We start from the raw sequence: 18,753 nt of genomic DNA, 5'->3' as shown, positions 1-18,753 counted from the left end.
TGCTGCAGGTTTTGGCTGTGTCGTGAACATGTTTAGAATGGTTGTTTGCTAATTAGATTTTTGTCACAGTGTCACTCATCATGGCAGTAAAATACAAGGCAATACAGAGGCAAGTCATTAAATTAGGAAAATAAATTACTGGATAGCAGATATATTTGTTCAGTCGCCCAACCCCAGCTGAACACATGTTTAACTCAATAGACCAAGTACTGACCAGCGAGATTTGTACCATCAACGGCTGTGATCAGAGGGGTGTGAGGGGCAGCACCTCTCAAGGAAACCGTGCTCCTCCACACCAGTGTAAAAACAAACGCACAAGGTTGTTGTTGCTAGGCAACAGCTGGTTGGTCATGGTGCACAGCAGAGTATGTAACAGACAAGTCTGGATGGAGAGTTCGTTTACAGTGTGAGGACACTGGTGTAGCGTAAATGTTCTCCTGCGCACTTTGAAAAGGGAGGGGGGTATTTGTTTGGTTAGAATTTGCAACCTCATCACCAGGTGACACTAAATCCGACACACTTGTCCATTAAGTTTAAGTAACTGGTTACAATGTTGCATTTCATCTGCAATCCAGTGTAATCAAATATAACACTCCCTTCCATATTCAACACTGCAACTCCATCAAGAAGTCATCACTTTCTCACTTTGAACCAGCTGATTATGACTCAAGTTATATAAAAGCACCGTTTTGTCCATATACACACTCCTCATGCTGTGATGCTGTCTTGTCAGACAGGTCAGGGGGTGAAACATTATGCTAAAGTCAAAGCAGGAAAGACACGGCTGATGAAATGTCTTGGATTCCATAGCGGTTTTCTTACCCTGGCTGTCATCCCCCTCCTCCAGGTTTGTTGACAGCGGAGAGATGTCCGAGTCCTTCCCGTACAGGATGAAAGCCCTGTTTGCATTTGAGGACATCGACGGAGCAGATGTGTGCTTCTTCGGCATGCACGTCCAAGAGTACGGCTCGGACTGCCCGCCTCCCAACCAGAGACGAGTGTACATCTCTTACCTGGACAGCGTGCACTTCTTCAGACCTAGACATCTCAGGACTACTGTCTACCACGAGATCCTGCTTGGCTACCTGGAGTATGTCAAGAGGCAGGGGTAAGAGAAACATTTCAACCTTCTCAAGCATAATACCTCAACCTCAAACTGAGCAGCTGAAATTAGGTTATCGCAGCATTATAGCGACACAGACATTTAAATATGAGCCCATTATGCAGTATAAAGTGTATTCATTAAGCTTTCTGTTCCAGGCGCTGCTACAGACTCTTTTCAGCTGCATGAAAATGAGCAGGCAAATGGAATAAAAGGAAATAAATTGACTTCTTTTATAATGAATGCAGCTACATCTCTCCCTACATTAGGTTTACAACAGGTCATATCTGGGCCTGTCCACCCAGTGAAGGGGATGATTACATCTTCCACTGCCACCCAGCAGACCAGAAGATCCCCAAGCCAAAACGCCTGCAGGAGTGGTACAAGAAGATGCTGGACAAGGCTGTTTCTGAGCGCATTGTCCATGATTATAAGGTAAGACATGTTTTCTGTTAAGATATTGTACCAGTGATGTTACAGAATGCATTTATCACTGGGGAGAGCCGTCAAGCCTCAATACACTAACTCAACTGTTGCACTGCTGCTGGAGCTTTCTCACGTTTTTTTATTTTAAAACTTGGAAAATATAGAATATCTTTAATCCCTTGATAACTGGGGGGACACGCATGGGCATGACCACCATTACTAGCACTTAAACACTCTCCCTGTTTGTCGTTTAGGACATCTTCAAGCAGGCAACAGAGGACCGGCTGACCAGCGCCAAGGAGCTGCCATACTTTGAGGGCGACTTCTGGCCCAACGTACTGGAGGAGAGCATCAAGGAGCTGGAGCAGGAGGAGGAGGAGAGGAAGAGGGAGGAGAACAGTACCTCGAATGAGAGCACAGATGTGAGTAGAATAAGAGTCCACATGTAATCATCACTTTTGGGCTAAGTTTTCTTGTCGCAAATCATTGATGCTTCAGTTCATTGACACTAACATTACAACATCCACAGGCCACAAAAGGAGACAGCAAGAATGCCAAAAAGAAGAACAATAAAAAGACAAGCAAGAACAAGAGTAGCTTGAGCCGAGCCAACAAGAAGAAGCCGGGGATGCCCAACGTTTCCAATGATCTTTCCCAGAAGCTCTATGCCACCATGGAGAAACATAAGGAGGTATGTGAGTCTAATTAGATTATAGCAATAGCTGCTTACTCCTTTATTGGATTGTATGACCTAATTATAAGAACATTAGGGTGACTTATGTCAACAGGGTGATCACATTGACTCCACACTCTGAGTGCACATCATTAAATTTCGCTACATGCAACTTTTTGAAATGTTCAGCTGTTGCATTGCAGAGTCGATCGTACACTGTGGCAACAACTGTGCTTCGAAAAATCTCCTTTGCTGACAGGAGACAAATAATTGATTATAGCAGCTATGATCTATACATTTATCTGGAAAACGGATCTCACATATCACAAACCCTGTTTTACAGTTTCGAGCTAACACTTTCTGTTTGACTGCTGAGTTAGCTAATTAACAAACTACAAGAGAACAATGACATACTGTTCTGCACTGAAATGTCTCAGGAGAAAAAAAAGCAGCGAACTGACTCTGCTGTTGTTGAAACACTGTCCTCACACATAACCCACTGTGGGCGTTGATCGTTGTTTGTAAGTGCTCTGACAAAATAATATGAAGGATATTCATCTTTCTGTTAACATTTTAAGACGGCTAGGTTTTAAAGATGACTGTGAAGGGCCTAAATCGAACTCACACCGCCATAACTGCCTGTGATACAGTTTTAGTGTTTTAGTTTGAGAAACACTCAGCTAGTGAACAAAAGACAATTATGCATGAATAAACTGAAGTGAGAGTGAGGATATCTACAGGATAAAGAATCTGATTACTGTAGCATCTGTTGACAGTAGGCCAAGACGCTGCACTGTCTGTATAATCAGGGCCTGATTTAAGAACTTACAGCTCTCCACTCTAATTCTCAGGTCTTCTTTGTCATCCGCCTCATTGCTGGCCCCACCGCCAACTCGCTGCCCCCCATCACGGACCTGGACCCCATGATGCCCTGTGACCTGATGGACGGCCGCGACGCCTTCCTGACTCTGGCCAGGGACAAGCACCTGGAGTTCAGCTCTCTCAGGAGGTCCAAGTGGAGCTCCATGTGTATGCTGGTGGAGCTGCACAACCAGAGCCAGGACCGCTTCGTCTACACCTGCAATGAGTGTAAACACCACGTGGAGACACGCTTCCACTGCACAGTCTGTGAGGTAAGAACCGGGATTTGCTTTTTTCCTTTTAAATTTGACCAGAGATCAAACTACAGCAAGAAAAGAGTGGCACTTTTTGAATGCATATCCTCTCAGTTTTCCACACTAAACTGCGGTTTATCACACTCAAAAACACTCTTAATCCCACAAAATGCTCCGAGATAACTTACTTTGAAAGCCAGTATAGCCAATCACACCATGCAGCCGTTGTCTTCAGTATGCATTTACAATTATCAGACAACTCTGTGACCATAAAACAGTGTGTTCAACATTCATATTGCTGTTTGCCTTGCTTGGAACTACAGCAGTTTTACAATCCTAATCTATTTTGAAATCAGGTTGCATCACTTAAACATTCTCTCTAATCTCAAACATGCACACACTGCAAGATTTGAAAATAATAGCACGTCACACACTACAGGATGATATTAAGACATTTTGCAGAAATGCACCGCCTCACATGATCTCATGGGGAAGCAGCTGTAAAGAAAAACTGACCGTGGTGCAACAACTTTCTGTAGAATAAATCAAAAGCAAAGGGCTAAACGAGTCTGGGTGAGAAAATGTTGGGGGAGCCACGGTAAACACGGAAGTGAGATTCCCTCATTGGCTGTTGTCGCCTGCTCAGTAAGCACTGGCATAATCATCCAGATTTGAACTTCTAAATATCAACACTTTGAAATTATCAGGATGGACCAAATGGAGAGAGTTTGTGAGCAGTTCAAGTGGTTTTAGACTGGATCTGTGAACTCCTATTATTGTCAGATAATCTGGGCCAAACTTCGGTATAAATATCAAATTTGTCCCCCCCCATTCTCGGAAGGGGTGAACTGGGGATAAATCAGCCCAAAACTCGTGCACTCTGAGCCCAACTTAACAGGTAGTATTTTTTAGCTTTATCAAATTTTATGTAGTGAAAAAAATCTGTGATCATGGAGAGGAAGAGGTGACATGACAGAACTGGGACATGAGTTTTCTTTTCTTTTTTTAATTATTTGTTTGCAAAAATTCTTACAAGTAATGTAATTATTGTTGCAAAAGTAGTATATAGGAACACTGATCAAGTGGTTTCCCCTTCACTGCAGTAGCACCTGAATAAATCAGAGGGTTTACTTGTCAGAAGTTGTAGTTGAAAGCAGACAACTGAAGCTTGGTGGCTTAAGAGATCTGCTTTTCTTTCTCCCGTCCAATTTGGAACAGCAAATTCCATTGTACTGCAGTCATTGTCACTGCTAACTCCACAACCAGACTTATCAAAAAACAGGACGCCACACTTTTTCAGACAGGACTGCACACAATTTTGTGAATGTACAGTGTGCATAAAACTGATTTGTTACATTTTAGTTTCATGGGAAAGTTTTAAGATGTTTCCATTAATCCATTTTTCCCCATCCTTATTTCTCCAGGACTATGACTTGTGCATTACCTGCTACAATATTAAAGGTCATGAGCACAAGATGGATAAGCTTGGGCTTGGACTGGACGATGACAGCAACAACCAGGCAGCAGCAGCTACCCAGAGCCCGGGAGACTCTCGCCGTCTCAGCATCCAGCGCTGCATCCAGTCGCTGGTCCACGCGTGCCAGTGCCGCAACGCCAACTGCTCCCTGCCGTCCTGTCAGAAGATGAAGCGTGTTGTTCAGCACACAAAAAGCTGCAAGCGAAAGACGAATGGTGGCTGTCCCATCTGCAAGCAGCTCATTGCCCTGTGCTGCTACCATGCCAAACACTGCCAGGAGAACAAATGTCCCGTCCCGTTCTGTCTGAACATCAAGCAAAAGCTCCGGCAGCAGCAGCTGCAGCACAGGCTCCAGCAGGCCCAGATGTTAAGGAGGAGGATGGCCAGCATGCAGAGAGTGGGCCAAGCAGCCGGAGGGCCACCGGGAGGACCTGTAGTAGGACTTCCATCACCAGGGAACAATGGTACCACGGCGCCCAGTACCCCAACTTCTGGTGGAACCCAACCACCAACACCCCAGACCCCAACTCAGGCCATGCCTCCAGTCCCACAGCAAGGAATGGGCCCTGGACCTGGAGTCCAGCAGCAACAGCAGCCAGGTGGCATACCTGCACAAGGTGGCATACCTCCTCAGCACCTTCACCACCAGTTCCAGCAGATGGCAGGTGGAGGAGGTGGGGCTGGGGGGATAATGAATTCTCCCCAACATCAGCAACAGATGCTTCCTCAGGTCCAGCAGCAGCAAAGTGGAGCAGAGACCAACCCTCAACAGCTCCAACAGCACCCAAACAATTTGCCTCCATATGCCAGCAGACCCCCAGGCTCTTCCCCAATCCATCAGTCCCAGGGCAAACCAGTCCTCGGCTCTGCAACACCTCCCCAGCAACAGCCAGGTGGTGCTGGCATGGCTGGAAGTGTTGGGGGCCAACAACCTCCCAGTCAGCCCCAGGGTCAGCCACCCCTTCCACAGCAGCAACAGCAGCCCCCTTCTGGCCCTCCACCGGCAGCAGTAGAAATTGCCATGAAGATCCAACAGGTAGCCGATGCCCAGAGGAAGATGGCTCTGCAGAGGCAAGCAGCCCAAGCAGCTGCAGGCTTGATGCCTCCTCACGCCCACCATCAACAGGGTCAAGGTCAGCAGATGGGCATGGGACACCCAGGGGCAGTAGGGATGGTTGGACCCCAGGGCATGCCACCACAGACACAAGCAGCAGTGGCAGCTGCTCGGGCCCACATGGATCAACCGCAAGGTGCTCCACCAGGGATGATGGTTGGCACTGCTGGGCCTATGCAGCAACCCCCTCAGCAGGGTAACCTGCCCCAGGGCCAGCTCCCCCCTCAGGTGCAGCTTCAGCAGCAGAGGATGGGTGCTCCACTTCAAAACCCTCAACAGCAGCAACAGCAGTGGGCTGGCCAGGGGATGCCACCTCAGCAGAGGCAAGCTATGATGAATCAAATGGGCCATCCAGCCATGATGGCAACTCAACAGCAACAACAACAACAACAACAACAGCAGCAAATGCAACAACAGCAACAACAACAACAACAGCAGCAGCACCAACAAGCTCAGGGCCATGCTGCCTTGATGAATATGGCTCAGCAGCAGCAGCAAGGTGCTGGTGGTGGGGTCCCAGGGGGAGCAGTCCCTGGAGCTGCTGGTATCCCAGGGATTGGTGCTGCTGGTGGGAACATCCCCCAAGCAGCCCTGCAGGAGCTGTTAAGGACTCTCCGCTCGCCCAGCTCACCACTCCAGCAACAGCAAGTCCTCAACATCCTGCGGTCCAACCCACAGCTCATGGCTGCCTTTATCAAACAGAGGGCTTCAAAATACAAGGGGGTGCAAGGGGGTCCACCTGGACCCGGTGGTGTCCCTGGAGGTCCTGGACCCACGGGGGGTCCTGTTGGTAATGTCATGGCAGGAGGAGGCCCACAGGTGAACTTGAATGCTGCAGGTCCTGGCCAGCCAGGTATGCACATGGGGGGTCAGGGAGGCACAAATGTCAACATGGCCGCTATGGCCCAGCTGCAGCAAGTCCAGCAGCAGCAGCAGCAGCTACAGCAGCAGCAGCTACAGCAGCAGCAGCAACAGCAGCAGCAGCAACAGCAGCAGCAGCTACAACAGCAGCAGAGGCCAATGCTAAGCAGTTTACAACAGCAGCAAGTGGCAGCTCTCCAGCAGCAGCAACAGCAGCAGCAAGGGGGAGGAAGAGGCATGCAGGGCCAGGGGCCACAGATGGGAAATCTCAACAGTCCCCAGTTTAGAGAACTGCTCATGAGACGGCATCTCCAGCAGCAGCAACAACAACAACAACAACAACAACAGCAGCAGCAGCAGCAACAGCAACAACAACAGCAGCAGCAGCAACAACAGCAAATGGGAGTAAATCATGGTCAGTTCCAGCAGCCACAGCCACCACAGGGTCAGGGCTACATGGGACAGCCTGGGATGCAGCCTCCTTCAGTGGGACAGGGCCCACCTGGAGGACCACCGCTTGGCCCTCCGCACCCTGGTGGTCCCCCAGGCCAACAGGGGCAAGGTTACCCAGGGTTGGTGGCTCAGCAGCAGGTTACAGCTGCACTCCAGCAGAGGCTTCAGCACCAGCACCATCTCCAGATGCAGCAGCAGAATGCCATGGCTGGCCTGCCAGGAGGTGATGCAGGTGGAGGGAGTGTAGGAGGTCCTCAGCAACCACCTCAGGGCCCTCAACCCACTCAGAGTGGGCCCCCACCGCCATCGTCTCAGGCCCTGCTTCAACAGGCCATCCACCAGAGGCTGCTCCAGCAGCAGCAGCAGCATCTGGGCCCTGGCGGGTCACCAGCACAGCACAGCAATCCCATGAGCCCTCAGCAGCCACAGCAGATGGCTCAGTCCCCGCACCTGCAGGGCCAGGCGCTGCCCACGTCCCTGGCTAACCAGGTGCGATCCCCACAGCCTTCACCCAGACCCCAGTCCCAACCGCCACACTCCAGCCCGTCCCCACGCATGCAGCCCCAGCCCTCCCCACATCACATCTCCCCCCAGATGCAGACAGGTTCCCCACACCCAAGCCACCTGAACCAGCACCACCCAGGTATGGTGGTCCCTCCACAACAACAGCAACAGCCAACGACACAGCAACAGAACTCTGTTGAGCAGTTTGGGTCGGACCAGAGCGCCATGCTTTCTCAGCTGAGCGGCATGGCTGGTCTCCACGGGCCGGGGGGCAACGGCCAGGACCCACTGGGCCAGAATATGAATCACAACCCTTTAGACATTATGTAGGAATTCTACTTAACGTGTCAAGTTGAGCTGAAACGCTCTGATTCTTCGCACAAACTGCACTCACCCAGGACAGTGTTATTGTTATTACTTAGCCTTTCTTTTTTATACTATTATTAAATGTTATTTAAAATGTTTTCAATAAAGATGCATTGAACTGAACTTCCTATGGGAGATGAACAATAAGTCAAGCAGTCGTTAAATAAATTAGAATAAATGAATTGTAAGTTATTGCTGTTAATATATTTTTTTGCCAATTGTGGACAAAGAGGGGGATGGTTTCTCTAGCACCCCCCTCACCTCCACGTCTTGCTGAATACAAGAAAGGTGATATTTTCGGGGTTTGGGGGGTAAATAGGAGTAATTGCCTTTTTTAAGAAATGTTTTTAAGATTTTAAAAGTGGTCGAGAATTAAAGAGGAGATGATTTAATGCAAAGAACTTTTTTTATCAGTTTCATTTCCCATCATTCAGTCTGTCTATTTCTGTTTTGCAGAGTGATGTGGATTATTATTAATGTAAATGCAAACATGATGCATATCTTCATTTTTATATGTTTGGGTTTGCTTTATTTATTGTTTTCTTTTGCAGGGGGTGGGGTTGGGCGTATTATGTATCCTGACACTGCTACAATTCGTATAGAAATATATTTTTGTTATTGACTGTTAAGATGGAGTTAGTGGACATTTCATTTCACTTTAGATGTCTTTAGTTGGGTCTTTCCAGGTGGGAATAATTAAATGTCAGTGTTTTATTGCAGTGGTTGAGGGTCTGCTGTGAGTTTGACATGTTGAACGGACATGTGACGTCCCGGCCAGCTTCTGTATTGGGCATCGGTCATGCTGGAAGGGACTCTTCCCTCGCGAACATGCAAGCCCTCTCCCTCGAATGTGTGTGCACTCCTTCCTTTAAAGACACTTAATATGGAGCAGTGGAGGCTTGGGGAGGGGGGGTGCATACCTGTGTGCCTGTAACATTTTGAGTACATGGGCTGGGATGTGAAAAAAATGGGTGGGGTGGGCTCCTTTTAGTGTTTTTAGGATTCTACTGTTTGGAGTAAACAGAGGATTTTGATCCAAATGAACTGTGTTGCACAGAAATGAGGAGAAGGGAGGAGATATGAGCAGTCAGTCTCTGTCTCTTTCGGCCTCATCCCCTTTGCTGCTTCCCTTGGACTTTAAAACCCCTCCCCCAACTCTGGGGGAGGTTGCCCCCCCCCCCCAACTCCATCCTCTTTATCTTTCTGCTAAGAACTTTGGGAGTTTAATTTAATATTTTTTACTGTACAAAGGAAACACAAACTGTGGACTCAAATACTGTTTTTTTTTTTTATAATAAAATGAAAATTACCAACAGTGATGTGTCGCACATGTGGCTGTTTGTTAGACATAAGGCTGGGTATTTGATGAGAAAAGAGAGAGCTGTTGGATGTATCATACGTCTTCCTCTAAAAAAAAAAACAAACCCACACACCTTGTACCTGTGTCACCAAGTGAGACGTTACCCAGCTTCCTCTGGTTTTCCAGTATCATGAAGCTGGCTCACATTTAATTGTTAACCTGTTCTGGAGCAGGTGAGCTGCAGCATGGGTTACCATGGTGATGCACCTCAGAGGATCAGATCTGAAACTGCCAAGAGTGCGACCACTGACCAATGAGATCACTGCAAAAATGGAAAAACCACCACAAAGTACCTACAAAGACATAGCAACAATCAGTGCGGCCTTACATTTGGACTTTTGTGTCTTGCTCCTATGTAAAAGGGACAGAGTCAAGTATAATCAAGGTCTCACCCAGACCCCTGAAATCGCAACTGCTTTTTTTCCACAGTCAACAACAAAACCCCTTACTGCCCTTGTGATTTTACAGAGGTGTGTTTTTGGCTGAAGAAGCACCAACAGCTCAGTAATGTTTCATGCTGGTGTCTGCACCACACACTCCATCCCCCACTTCCACTGCTGCACTCTTTAAACATACTGAGCCCATGATTCACAGACTATTAACTTGCACTTGATGGCGTCACTTACAGTAATACGTCTTTCCTGAGAACAACACGCCCTCTAGTGGTGGCACGTAGTAGTACCAATATACTCCTACATGAACAACATGAAGTCTGTACTACCGGATGGTGTTCGGATATTTTACCAGAGTTTTCCTACAGAAAGGAGTGTTGTGGAGTGTTGTTGGATGGGGTCATTAGAGCTTCAAAAGGCTCACATGCATAAAAATTAGACTTTAAAGATGCTCTCCTTGGTTTTGTTGCGGTGCGTCACAATTTCGATTAACAAATGAATAAAAGAGCTGCTGTGTGTTGGCTGTGGGATTTGGGAGGGGGGGGCGCTGTTGACCGCAAAACTAAGTTGGAGTATCTTTCGAAAAAGTACAGTAATGTCTATATCAGGACTGTCTTCACTACACTCTGAAGTGTCTTGAAATTGTGATGTAGGTTTTATTTTTCCCCAACCCATCTAATATTTCATGGTCAGAACTACACGCAGTAATCCCACGTGATAAATATGCTGACGGAGGCGGTTGTTTTTATACATATTTATTGGAAATGCAATCAAAATAAAAATTCATTCTTAGAGAGAAGACATGTTTGACAGCTCATCTTTGTCAGAGAAACGACTGATTCCGACACATTAAGTGACATAAGTTAGTTTAGCTTATACATGTGACATGCAATAAATAATAGCTCACTACAGTCTGACCTAATGTATGTTTGCTTCCATTTGCACATTACCTTGCACAGCGTAACAGCGGCAGTGTACACCGATATCGCCTCTTTTGAAATGCACAAAGGCTAGAGAAAAGAGTGGACTATCAATTGGAAATACAAAAATAGAACCAGGTACCATTTCATACTTGAAAAGTAAAAGGACAGACAGACGGCAAACACAACTGTGTACTTCTTTTTGTGCATCCATCCTCCTTGAAATGCAGAACTGCATCTAAGTGGCAGGCATTAATTCTCGCTCTCTTTGTTTTATTTCTTTTGTGACAGAAATAAACCTCTTCAACAAACCACAGGACAGGGCTTTGTGCATGTGTGGCACAGACTGACAGGGCATGCGGTTAGCTCTGTGCGAATACTGAAGAAAAAGAGCAATATCATTACAAAACATTATTCGTAAGAAAGAGGGGCGACTGAAACAGGCCCCCGAGAACAGATCTGAGTGTGAGACCGACGTCTGGCTGGAAAGCACTGAGGACGACTGGAAAAGGTAACTGCATGGAAGTAGTAATGTGGACTATTACCATTTTAGACTGCTCTCACCATCTGTCTCTCGCTCTGAGTGAACCCAGCGGCCCCGCAACTGAAACCTGCCACTGAGATCCATTTAGTCCCCTGGATTGCAATGGATGATTTGAGCACATTATTTTGGGGGCCTCAGGCTTCCTATCACACCTAATAAATGAGCCACAATGATAAAATTACCACTCATTTTTTTTGTTTAAAGGCAATAATGTCTTCAGTGAACTCAGTAGGAAATGAGTGTAGCTTTGTAAACATGTGGAATTGTCTTACTTACACGACTATTTACATGAACAAAATGAGTGGCAAGTCTAATTATGGTTATTTTGATCTCCCTCCATCTCTCTATGTCGTCATTTAATAGCTCTTAAAGAAGCCTTCAGCCACCGTGGCTTCTTTAAAAGTCACCGTCAGAGAGTTGATAGTCACGTTCGTCACAATCACCTTCCCGGGATGCTCAGCTGCAGCGGTCTGACTGCCCGGTGTCACCGTGGTAACGCTCTGATTGTCGCCTCTCACTTCCTCCTTCCTCGCCTCAGCAGCGGAGCAGACGGCGGCGGCATCGCCCGCCGTCTCGCTGCTCCCCTGAACGCTCACTATCACCGAGGTCGTGTTGTTGCTCTGACACACGCTAAGCTCTACTGCGGTGCGCTCCGACTCCACGCCCTCTTCACCCAATCTGTCCCACTCTGACCTGTCGCCCACGGTAACCGCATCTTCTGGTCCGGCCTCAGGCACCGAGGCGCTGTCCTTTGATTGGTCGCATGCAAATGTCTGGTTCTGTCTTGTTTCGGATGTCCCTCCACCTCCTTCATCAGTCCACGTTTCTGTGCCTTCCGCTGTCAGGTTGACATCCACCTTCTCCTCCACCTCCATCTCTAAGTCCTGACGCTCCAGCAAGGGCGGGGAGCTGCACTCGGACTGACCTTAAAGAGAGAAGAAGAGAAACGCTGTTCATCTTTAGAGGTCAAAGGTCATGACCAGGCTACTGAATTTCTAAGTGATTAACTTAACAAACCAACCATATAAACTGTCTTCACGTCTCTCCTCGGCGGCGCTTTCGGACTCCGGCTTCTCTTCTTCGCTGGTGCCGCCCCAGTCCTCCTCCATGGGCTCCTCCTTCTTCCTGAGCGGACGGAGAGGTTTGTGCGAGGGTCCCTCTGGCCCCCGTTTGGAGGCCCTCTGCTTGCTCTTCCTCCAGGCTGGGCGACGGTACATAGCGGCCCGCTCGCCCTGGTCCACATCTGTGCTCATGGCGCGGGTGAGGGAGAGGCGCAGGCGTGGGGGGGGCTTCTCCTTGTGGGCACTGCGGAGGTCCATGGCAAATATGTTCTGGAGCAGAGCAGAGGTGAAAGGTCAACTGCGTTCATGCTGAGAAAACAGCGACACTTTGTTTTCGGGTGCACTTCTGTCATCTGAGTTCTTTCCACACTGAACAACTGTGTGACAGAAAGGACAAAAAATACGTCCTGTGATATTATAGGTTTATTCTTACTGTCAGCAACTAATGGATCCTGCTAACAAGTATTGACTGTACATCTAGAGCCTGACATAGCCTCGTCCTCCGTGCCACACAGCTCCATTGTTGTCCAAAAACAGCAGCTCAGTGATACTGTGACTGCCGACTATCCTAAATGCTAATATGCTCACAGTGGTAATGCTAACACAATGTTTAGCAGGCAATGTTTACCAAACTTGTTTAGCCTATTAGCATGCTAACATTTGCTGCTGTAAAATACTCACTAGGTCATCAAATGTGTATTAATCCACTGCTAAAAATGGTTCCTCAACTTACAGCGGCCAGCTGTTTGAGAAAACTACTTCACTTTAAAAAAACAAACTGCATCTTCACGGCCTATTTTAAGGAGTTATGTCTTCAACAGCCAGTGGGCTTTGGGCTGAGAGCGACAGAGGAGGGGGGTTGGATTTTGGGTTTTTTTTTTTGGTCTTTTCATTGAATTTGCTAACAATAACAAAAAACAGGAATATCACCACCCCTATACTTTAAAATAAACTAAAATAATTATGAAAACATATATTTTTATACATCAAAGTGAGAGTTATTTTGAATCGCGGGTTTGCTTCGTCTGCCTGTGTTTCAGTGAGCAATATCACAGGATTCCTGTGATGCAACTGACTGTGAGAGGGAGCGAGTGCAGAGGAAGACGAGCTGTGACAGTGATAGTAACACAGTAAGAGCAAGAGCGTTCTTTTCACCACACCCCTCGCTCCAAAACACAACAGGTCCTCTGGCTGCACCGCTGTCTGGTCTATGGAGGCTATTATTAGAGCCGAAACACGTCTGTCTGCTTCTGCTACGGCGTGACGTCCTCTGTCGATCTGGAGGAAACTTTCTAAAGTTTGGTAAAACAACCCTGGTGGTGTCACTTTTTCTTCAGACTTATCAAATCTTAACAGATTTGGGGGTTAAAAAGAAGTTGGGAATAATCAGGCAGGTGATTTCTAACGAAAGATGCTGTAGAACTGCATCATGGGGAATTAAGCTTGACGTAAATGAGGGAATAAAATTCAGGATATCTTGACCTCTGCTGCTTTAATGTCCACTTTTCTTGTTCTAATATGTTTCTCTGGAGTCCTTCAGTTTACATAAGCGCAATACTAAAAGTGCATCACAGTAAATTTGTAAAAAGTTCAAAACAAAGACAAGAAGAAAGGCAAGGGTCATTACCCGCAGGACGAGCCTCCTGGGTCTGAGACCTTTCCTGCGGTAGGCCAGAGCTCTGATCTTCTCCTGACTGAGAGGTGGAAACAGAGGGGCGGGAGAGGGCAGAGACAAAGTGACAAAGAGAAACAGACCGTGAGCGAGAGAACAAAAAGAAGACCAAAAGTGCTCTGCAAGCATAACAAAAAGCTTTTCCATGATTACTCACTTCTCTTCGTAGGCCAGGACCAGGCGCGGGTCCAAAATATTGTCCTCTGGTTCCCAAGTACTGTACCTGCCAACACACACACACACACACACACACATAAATCTATCTATCCTCACAGCAGATAGTGCTCAGGTATCAATAAACATGCTTTGAAAAGGCCACTGAGTGTACATTGAAGGGATGAGGTCACTGGGTGATGACTCAAGGCTTACTCACTTTGGGGGCCATCCCTGCCATTTCAGCAGATACTCCACATTACCCTGAGGAGAGAGGGAGCGGGGGTTAGGGGGGAGAGGTAGCACAGACACAGTCCTGGAACCTGCATTTCAAATGTGATGCACTAACAAGCTGCTGCGATGGAGTGAGCAAGAAAAGGATGACTGTCACTTTAACGCGTGGCGAGGGAGGGGAGGGGAGGGAGGGTCATGGACATCTTTCTCCCTTTCAAACGGTGTTTTTCTGAGGGGATGACGTCAATGACAGCGGGGCTGGGTGGCCTCCAAACAGCAGCTTTTCTCTCGAATCGCGGTGACGTGACCGCACATGGCTACGCGAGCCGGCTCCGGCAGCGCACGGGCTCCTCGGCTCGGATAGGTGGGGCCACGGAGCATGTAAACAACGTGGCGTTGCGCAACGCTCGACCAGCGAGCCTGGAACAATTATGAGAGTCATCCCCGAGAGAAAAATGACTGTATTACTCACCTGATGTGGGGGGGACAAAAAACAAAAACAGTTTGTTTATGAGGAAACATCGCACACATGGCCTCACCATTTGACCGTATCTGACTCAACTTTATAATCGCCTGCTGCGATTAGATGAAGGTGATGTCGCGCGGCGCTTGTCATGTATTTTGACTTTACTCAACACAGTGTGAGCACGTCAGATGCGTGTAATTCTCTACCGTGGGGACGACCCGTTCCATATCTCCTCCACGGCGAATCAGCGGGTCGCCGTTACGCAGCAGTCGCTGACATTACGCAGCAGTTTCACGCGGAACCCGCCGCTCCGCTCGCAGCTCCGCCGTAGCGCACCGGCCGCATACCCGCTCACAGGATACACACCCCCTTCCACACTCTACTACAGCTGCGTAGGCTCCTCCAAAACACGCTCGCGCTGCAGCATCGCAGCGGCTGCACGGCGCGCGGAGGCTACAGGATGTGACTCGGCCTGCGAAACACTCTCAAACTTCGGCGCAGTTAATCCAGGGCATAGATTAGTCCGAGGATCTATTCTGCGTAAATAGTTGGGAAACTGCGTAACCTAGTTTCGCTGCGCATGAGGACGGCAGGCGATGCTGCGCTGAACGCACCGCTCCGCCGGGACGGAAAACAAGTTATCGAAGTTAAATGAAGTGCGAATCGTCTTTCTTACCTTCCTCACTCTCTTCTTTGTTATTGACTCAACTGCAAACACTTGGTCTCCTATTGACGACAGCTCCATCGCTGCGCGCCGCTCCACACGCTCCGAACAGCGCACAAACTGGACGTGTGCTGGTGTTGTCGTAGAGCTGAAATAAAAACAGTAGAAGACGAGAGGGGGGCAGACCCTCCGGGGGGTGGGGGGTCGCTGCGGCCGCTTGCTTCCGCCGTGAACACTTGTTTTGAGCGCCGAGCCTCCTCGTTCCCTCTCACCGAAACTCCGGCCGCCTGCCTGCCTCACTTTTTAAAATCTGCGACACATCAACACGGGACACCGCGCTGCTTTAAGTCGGGCGCGCCCCCTTTCCATTGCGTAGGGCCGAGCCCCCAGTGTGCGTGCCCGCGCTCGCGGGGCCGCGCACGCAAATTGGAGCAGAGTGCAGAAGAGGGACCGAGGAGGGAGCGAGGGAGGGTCATAACGACAAGGTTACATGAAACTGGAGTTAGGGGGGGGGGGAACAGTGCAGCACAATGAGAGGTTTCATTAACATTTCTTCATTTAAAACATCGCCAACAATCCAGCAGCAATCATTTCAGGCAGCTCAGTTCACTCATGTTTTTAGTTCCTAAACTTTTAAAACCTTACTTAGTTAGATCCAAAGTGTTATGACTTTATGTTTTCTGTCCTCGTACAACTTTTATATGTTCTTGCTACTTTAAAGAAACATTTTGGGAAATACTCTATGCTTAATCGCGCACATGTGGAGAGTCAGACTCGCTTGATCTTTGAAGATGAATAACATTCTCGGGTCGGTGTGGTAAATAGAAAACTGGAGCCAGTAGCCTGTGAGCTTCGTTTAGTAAAAAGTCAGGCAACAGGGGGAAACAGCAAGTCTGGCTTTGTCCAAAGGCAACAAAATCAGCCTCCCAGCAGCTCTAAAGGTCACTATTGCTATTATCATTAACATGTTGTATCTCGTTTGTTTGATCTGTACAAAAACCAAAGCGTAAAAAAGGCAGTTCTTCATTTTAAGGGTGGCTATGTGCCAGACTATTTCTTTGCTGCCACATAACTAGTGGAAACTTCAGAAAGTTACCAAGAAATAGTCTGATACATAACTCTCGTAAAATGCGCATTTGTACACTTCCTGTACTGATTAAACAGCAATTAGTGAGCTTTAGACATGCTGATTGGTGGATCTGTTGCCTTTGGACAGAGCTAGGCTAGCTGTGCTCCCCCTGTTTCCAGGCTAAGATAAGCCAACCCGCTGCTGGCTGAAGCCTTAACTCTCCACCAGAAAGCAAGTAAGTTTAATTCCCAAAATGTCCAAATGTTCTCTGAAGATCTTAGCAAGCAGCAACATGCCAGTTCGATCGCAACCTCAGGATATGACCACTGCGACTGATCTAAAGGCCTTCTACTCTTTCACAGGTGAAAAACAGTCAAACAAGGTGGTGCAGCTGAAACACTGGACTCCAGCCTGAGCATGAAAACACAGTGTGAGCTCATGTATTTTTATGTAACAGTAGTAAAGGCAGGAAAGATCAGAATCTGCAATGGAAATGAAGGCCTTGCTTCACTCTCTGGTGGAAATGCCCCCCCTCTCCAGTCGTGTTTGATCCAAATATGGAACTAAACTGCTAAACACTGACTGAAAGTCTTTACATCCCAAATGCTAAGCAACCTATCTGCAGAGAGGAGAGCTGGTACAACACAGATAAAGACCTCAGTGATGATAATGACTGCTGATATGTTGCAGTCAACATTTACTTATCACAAACGACTGATTCTTAAATATCTCTGCTCAGTGGCGTGATCACAGCCACTGATCACACACACACTTATCTAACTTTTTACCTGAACATCTACTCATCCAGCCTCCAGGTGGGAACAGCTCATGAAGATAAAGTGACGACTGTGGAAAAAAGGCTCAGAGCCAATTTCCTATTGTCTTTCATTGAGGCAGGCGTGGATCAGTTTACAGTAAAACTCTGTAACTACACACACACACACACACACACACACACACACAGTCACTCAACAGTCCACGGTCTCTCTGCACCTGGAACACTTGCATCACTTACGGGCATAGGGTGTCATGGCAACTGTTTCTACGGCAACCGCTGAAAAGCTGGATGATGATGATGATGAGACAGCAGGAAGAGTTGATGAACAGCTCTGGGCTGGCTAAAGAGCGATCCACCTCTACTGACCCAACTGTGACCTTTGACCACTTTCTGAGATTATGTAATCAGCCCAACCAGAAATTCCTATAATAACCAAATGACATCACTCTGTGGCATTAAGTCAAGTTAAATCATTTTATGTTGATTATGGGGTTTGAAGTAAAAAAATCTGTTGGTGTCTATATCTGCTTTGGTGTGAAAAGGTTTAATTTAGAGCAACAACTGAAGATTATTCTCATTATCACTTAATCTTCCAATTATTTTCTCAATTATTTGATAAGCGTTTGGTATATAAAATGTCAGAAAACAGTTAAAAAAAAAAACCTGCCACAAATGCTCCAAGAACCCAAGCTGACCTACACAAATTGTCTGAACAAAAGAAAACCAGAACTACACGAGCAAACATTAATATGTGGAAAGCTGCAATCACCATTTTGGCTTCAAACATATTAAAATACGATTAACTGATGGTCAAAGCAGCTGAAGATTAAATTTCAGATATTTGTTTTGGCCTTTTCTTAAATCATCATCCTTCATTCCTGGTGATGTAATGTTCCTGGAATAAAGGCCGTACAGTGCATGTGCTAGGGTATTTAATATTTTGCTGATCTCACGAATGTTTGTATATGTCTGTCACTTCCAGAAAATTCTGCACTTATAAGAGAGATATATAAAAAACTACAAATCCCACATTCCCATAATAAAGCTGGACAGCGTCTCTCATTAGTTCCTGCCTGCTAAACTCCCCCTTCTTCTAAACTTCAAACTCCGTAACACAATTTCTGCTAAAGACTATTAGACAAATCCAGATAACCCTGATGACATCGCCATGACATCATCAGGGTTAATTTCCAGGAGTTAGTACAGCTGCCTCCAGAGGCACACAGGACAGTACACACATGTGTTTACAGGCTGCACAGTGATCTTCATGACTGGCAAACTGGAGTCTATGTGTAAAATTGGTGGAGTCCTCCTTTAAGTAGCAGAGAAGAGAGGAGAGTGATGCACTG

The 18,753-nt window shown here is 47.3% G+C and overlaps 2 protein-coding genes across 8 annotated transcripts in view; one reads left to right on the top strand and one right to left on the bottom strand.

Annotated features, from left to right (window-relative positions):
• The window catches only part of ep300b (E1A binding protein p300 b), a 33,173-nt gene extending 23,803 nt beyond the window's left edge, over positions 1 to 9,370 (top strand). For all 7 annotated transcript variants that reach the window (XM_041958040.1, XM_041958037.1, XM_041958039.1 and 4 more), the window contains exons 25-30: positions 848 to 1,108; positions 1,372 to 1,537; positions 1,783 to 1,950; positions 2,058 to 2,219; positions 3,053 to 3,334; positions 4,741 to 9,370. In XM_041958040.1, coding sequence (XP_041813974.1) covers positions 848 to 1,108; positions 1,372 to 1,537; positions 1,783 to 1,950; positions 2,058 to 2,219; positions 3,053 to 3,334; positions 4,741 to 8,055 — 4,354 coding nt within the window. In that variant the 3' untranslated portion in view covers positions 8,056 to 9,370. The remainder of the gene's footprint in view (positions 1 to 847; positions 1,109 to 1,371; positions 1,538 to 1,782; positions 1,951 to 2,057; positions 2,220 to 3,052; positions 3,335 to 4,740) is intronic.
• Positions 9,371 to 10,587: 1,217 nt separating this feature from the next.
• On the bottom strand, positions 10,588 to 15,878 carry cbx7a (chromobox homolog 7a). Its single transcript, XM_041957284.1, has 6 exons — positions 15,570 to 15,878; positions 14,414 to 14,457; positions 14,198 to 14,263; positions 13,996 to 14,062; positions 12,329 to 12,638; positions 10,588 to 12,232 (listed from the first exon to the last, which is right to left on the bottom strand). The coding sequence occupies exons 1-6, from the start codon at positions 15,636 to 15,638 to the stop codon at positions 11,664 to 11,666; spliced, it is 1,125 nt and encodes a 374-aa protein (XP_041813218.1). The 5' UTR covers positions 15,639 to 15,878; the 3' UTR covers positions 10,588 to 11,663.
• Positions 15,879 to 18,753: the final 2,875 nt, after the last annotated feature.

The sequence above is a fragment of the Chelmon rostratus genome, chromosome 17 (assembly GCF_017976325.1).
Source record: "Chelmon rostratus isolate fCheRos1 chromosome 17, fCheRos1.pri, whole genome shotgun sequence".
NCBI lineage: Eukaryota > Metazoa > Chordata > Actinopteri > Chaetodontiformes > Chaetodontidae > Chelmon > Chelmon rostratus.
This window is presented reverse-complemented; position numbering and strand designations above follow the sequence as displayed.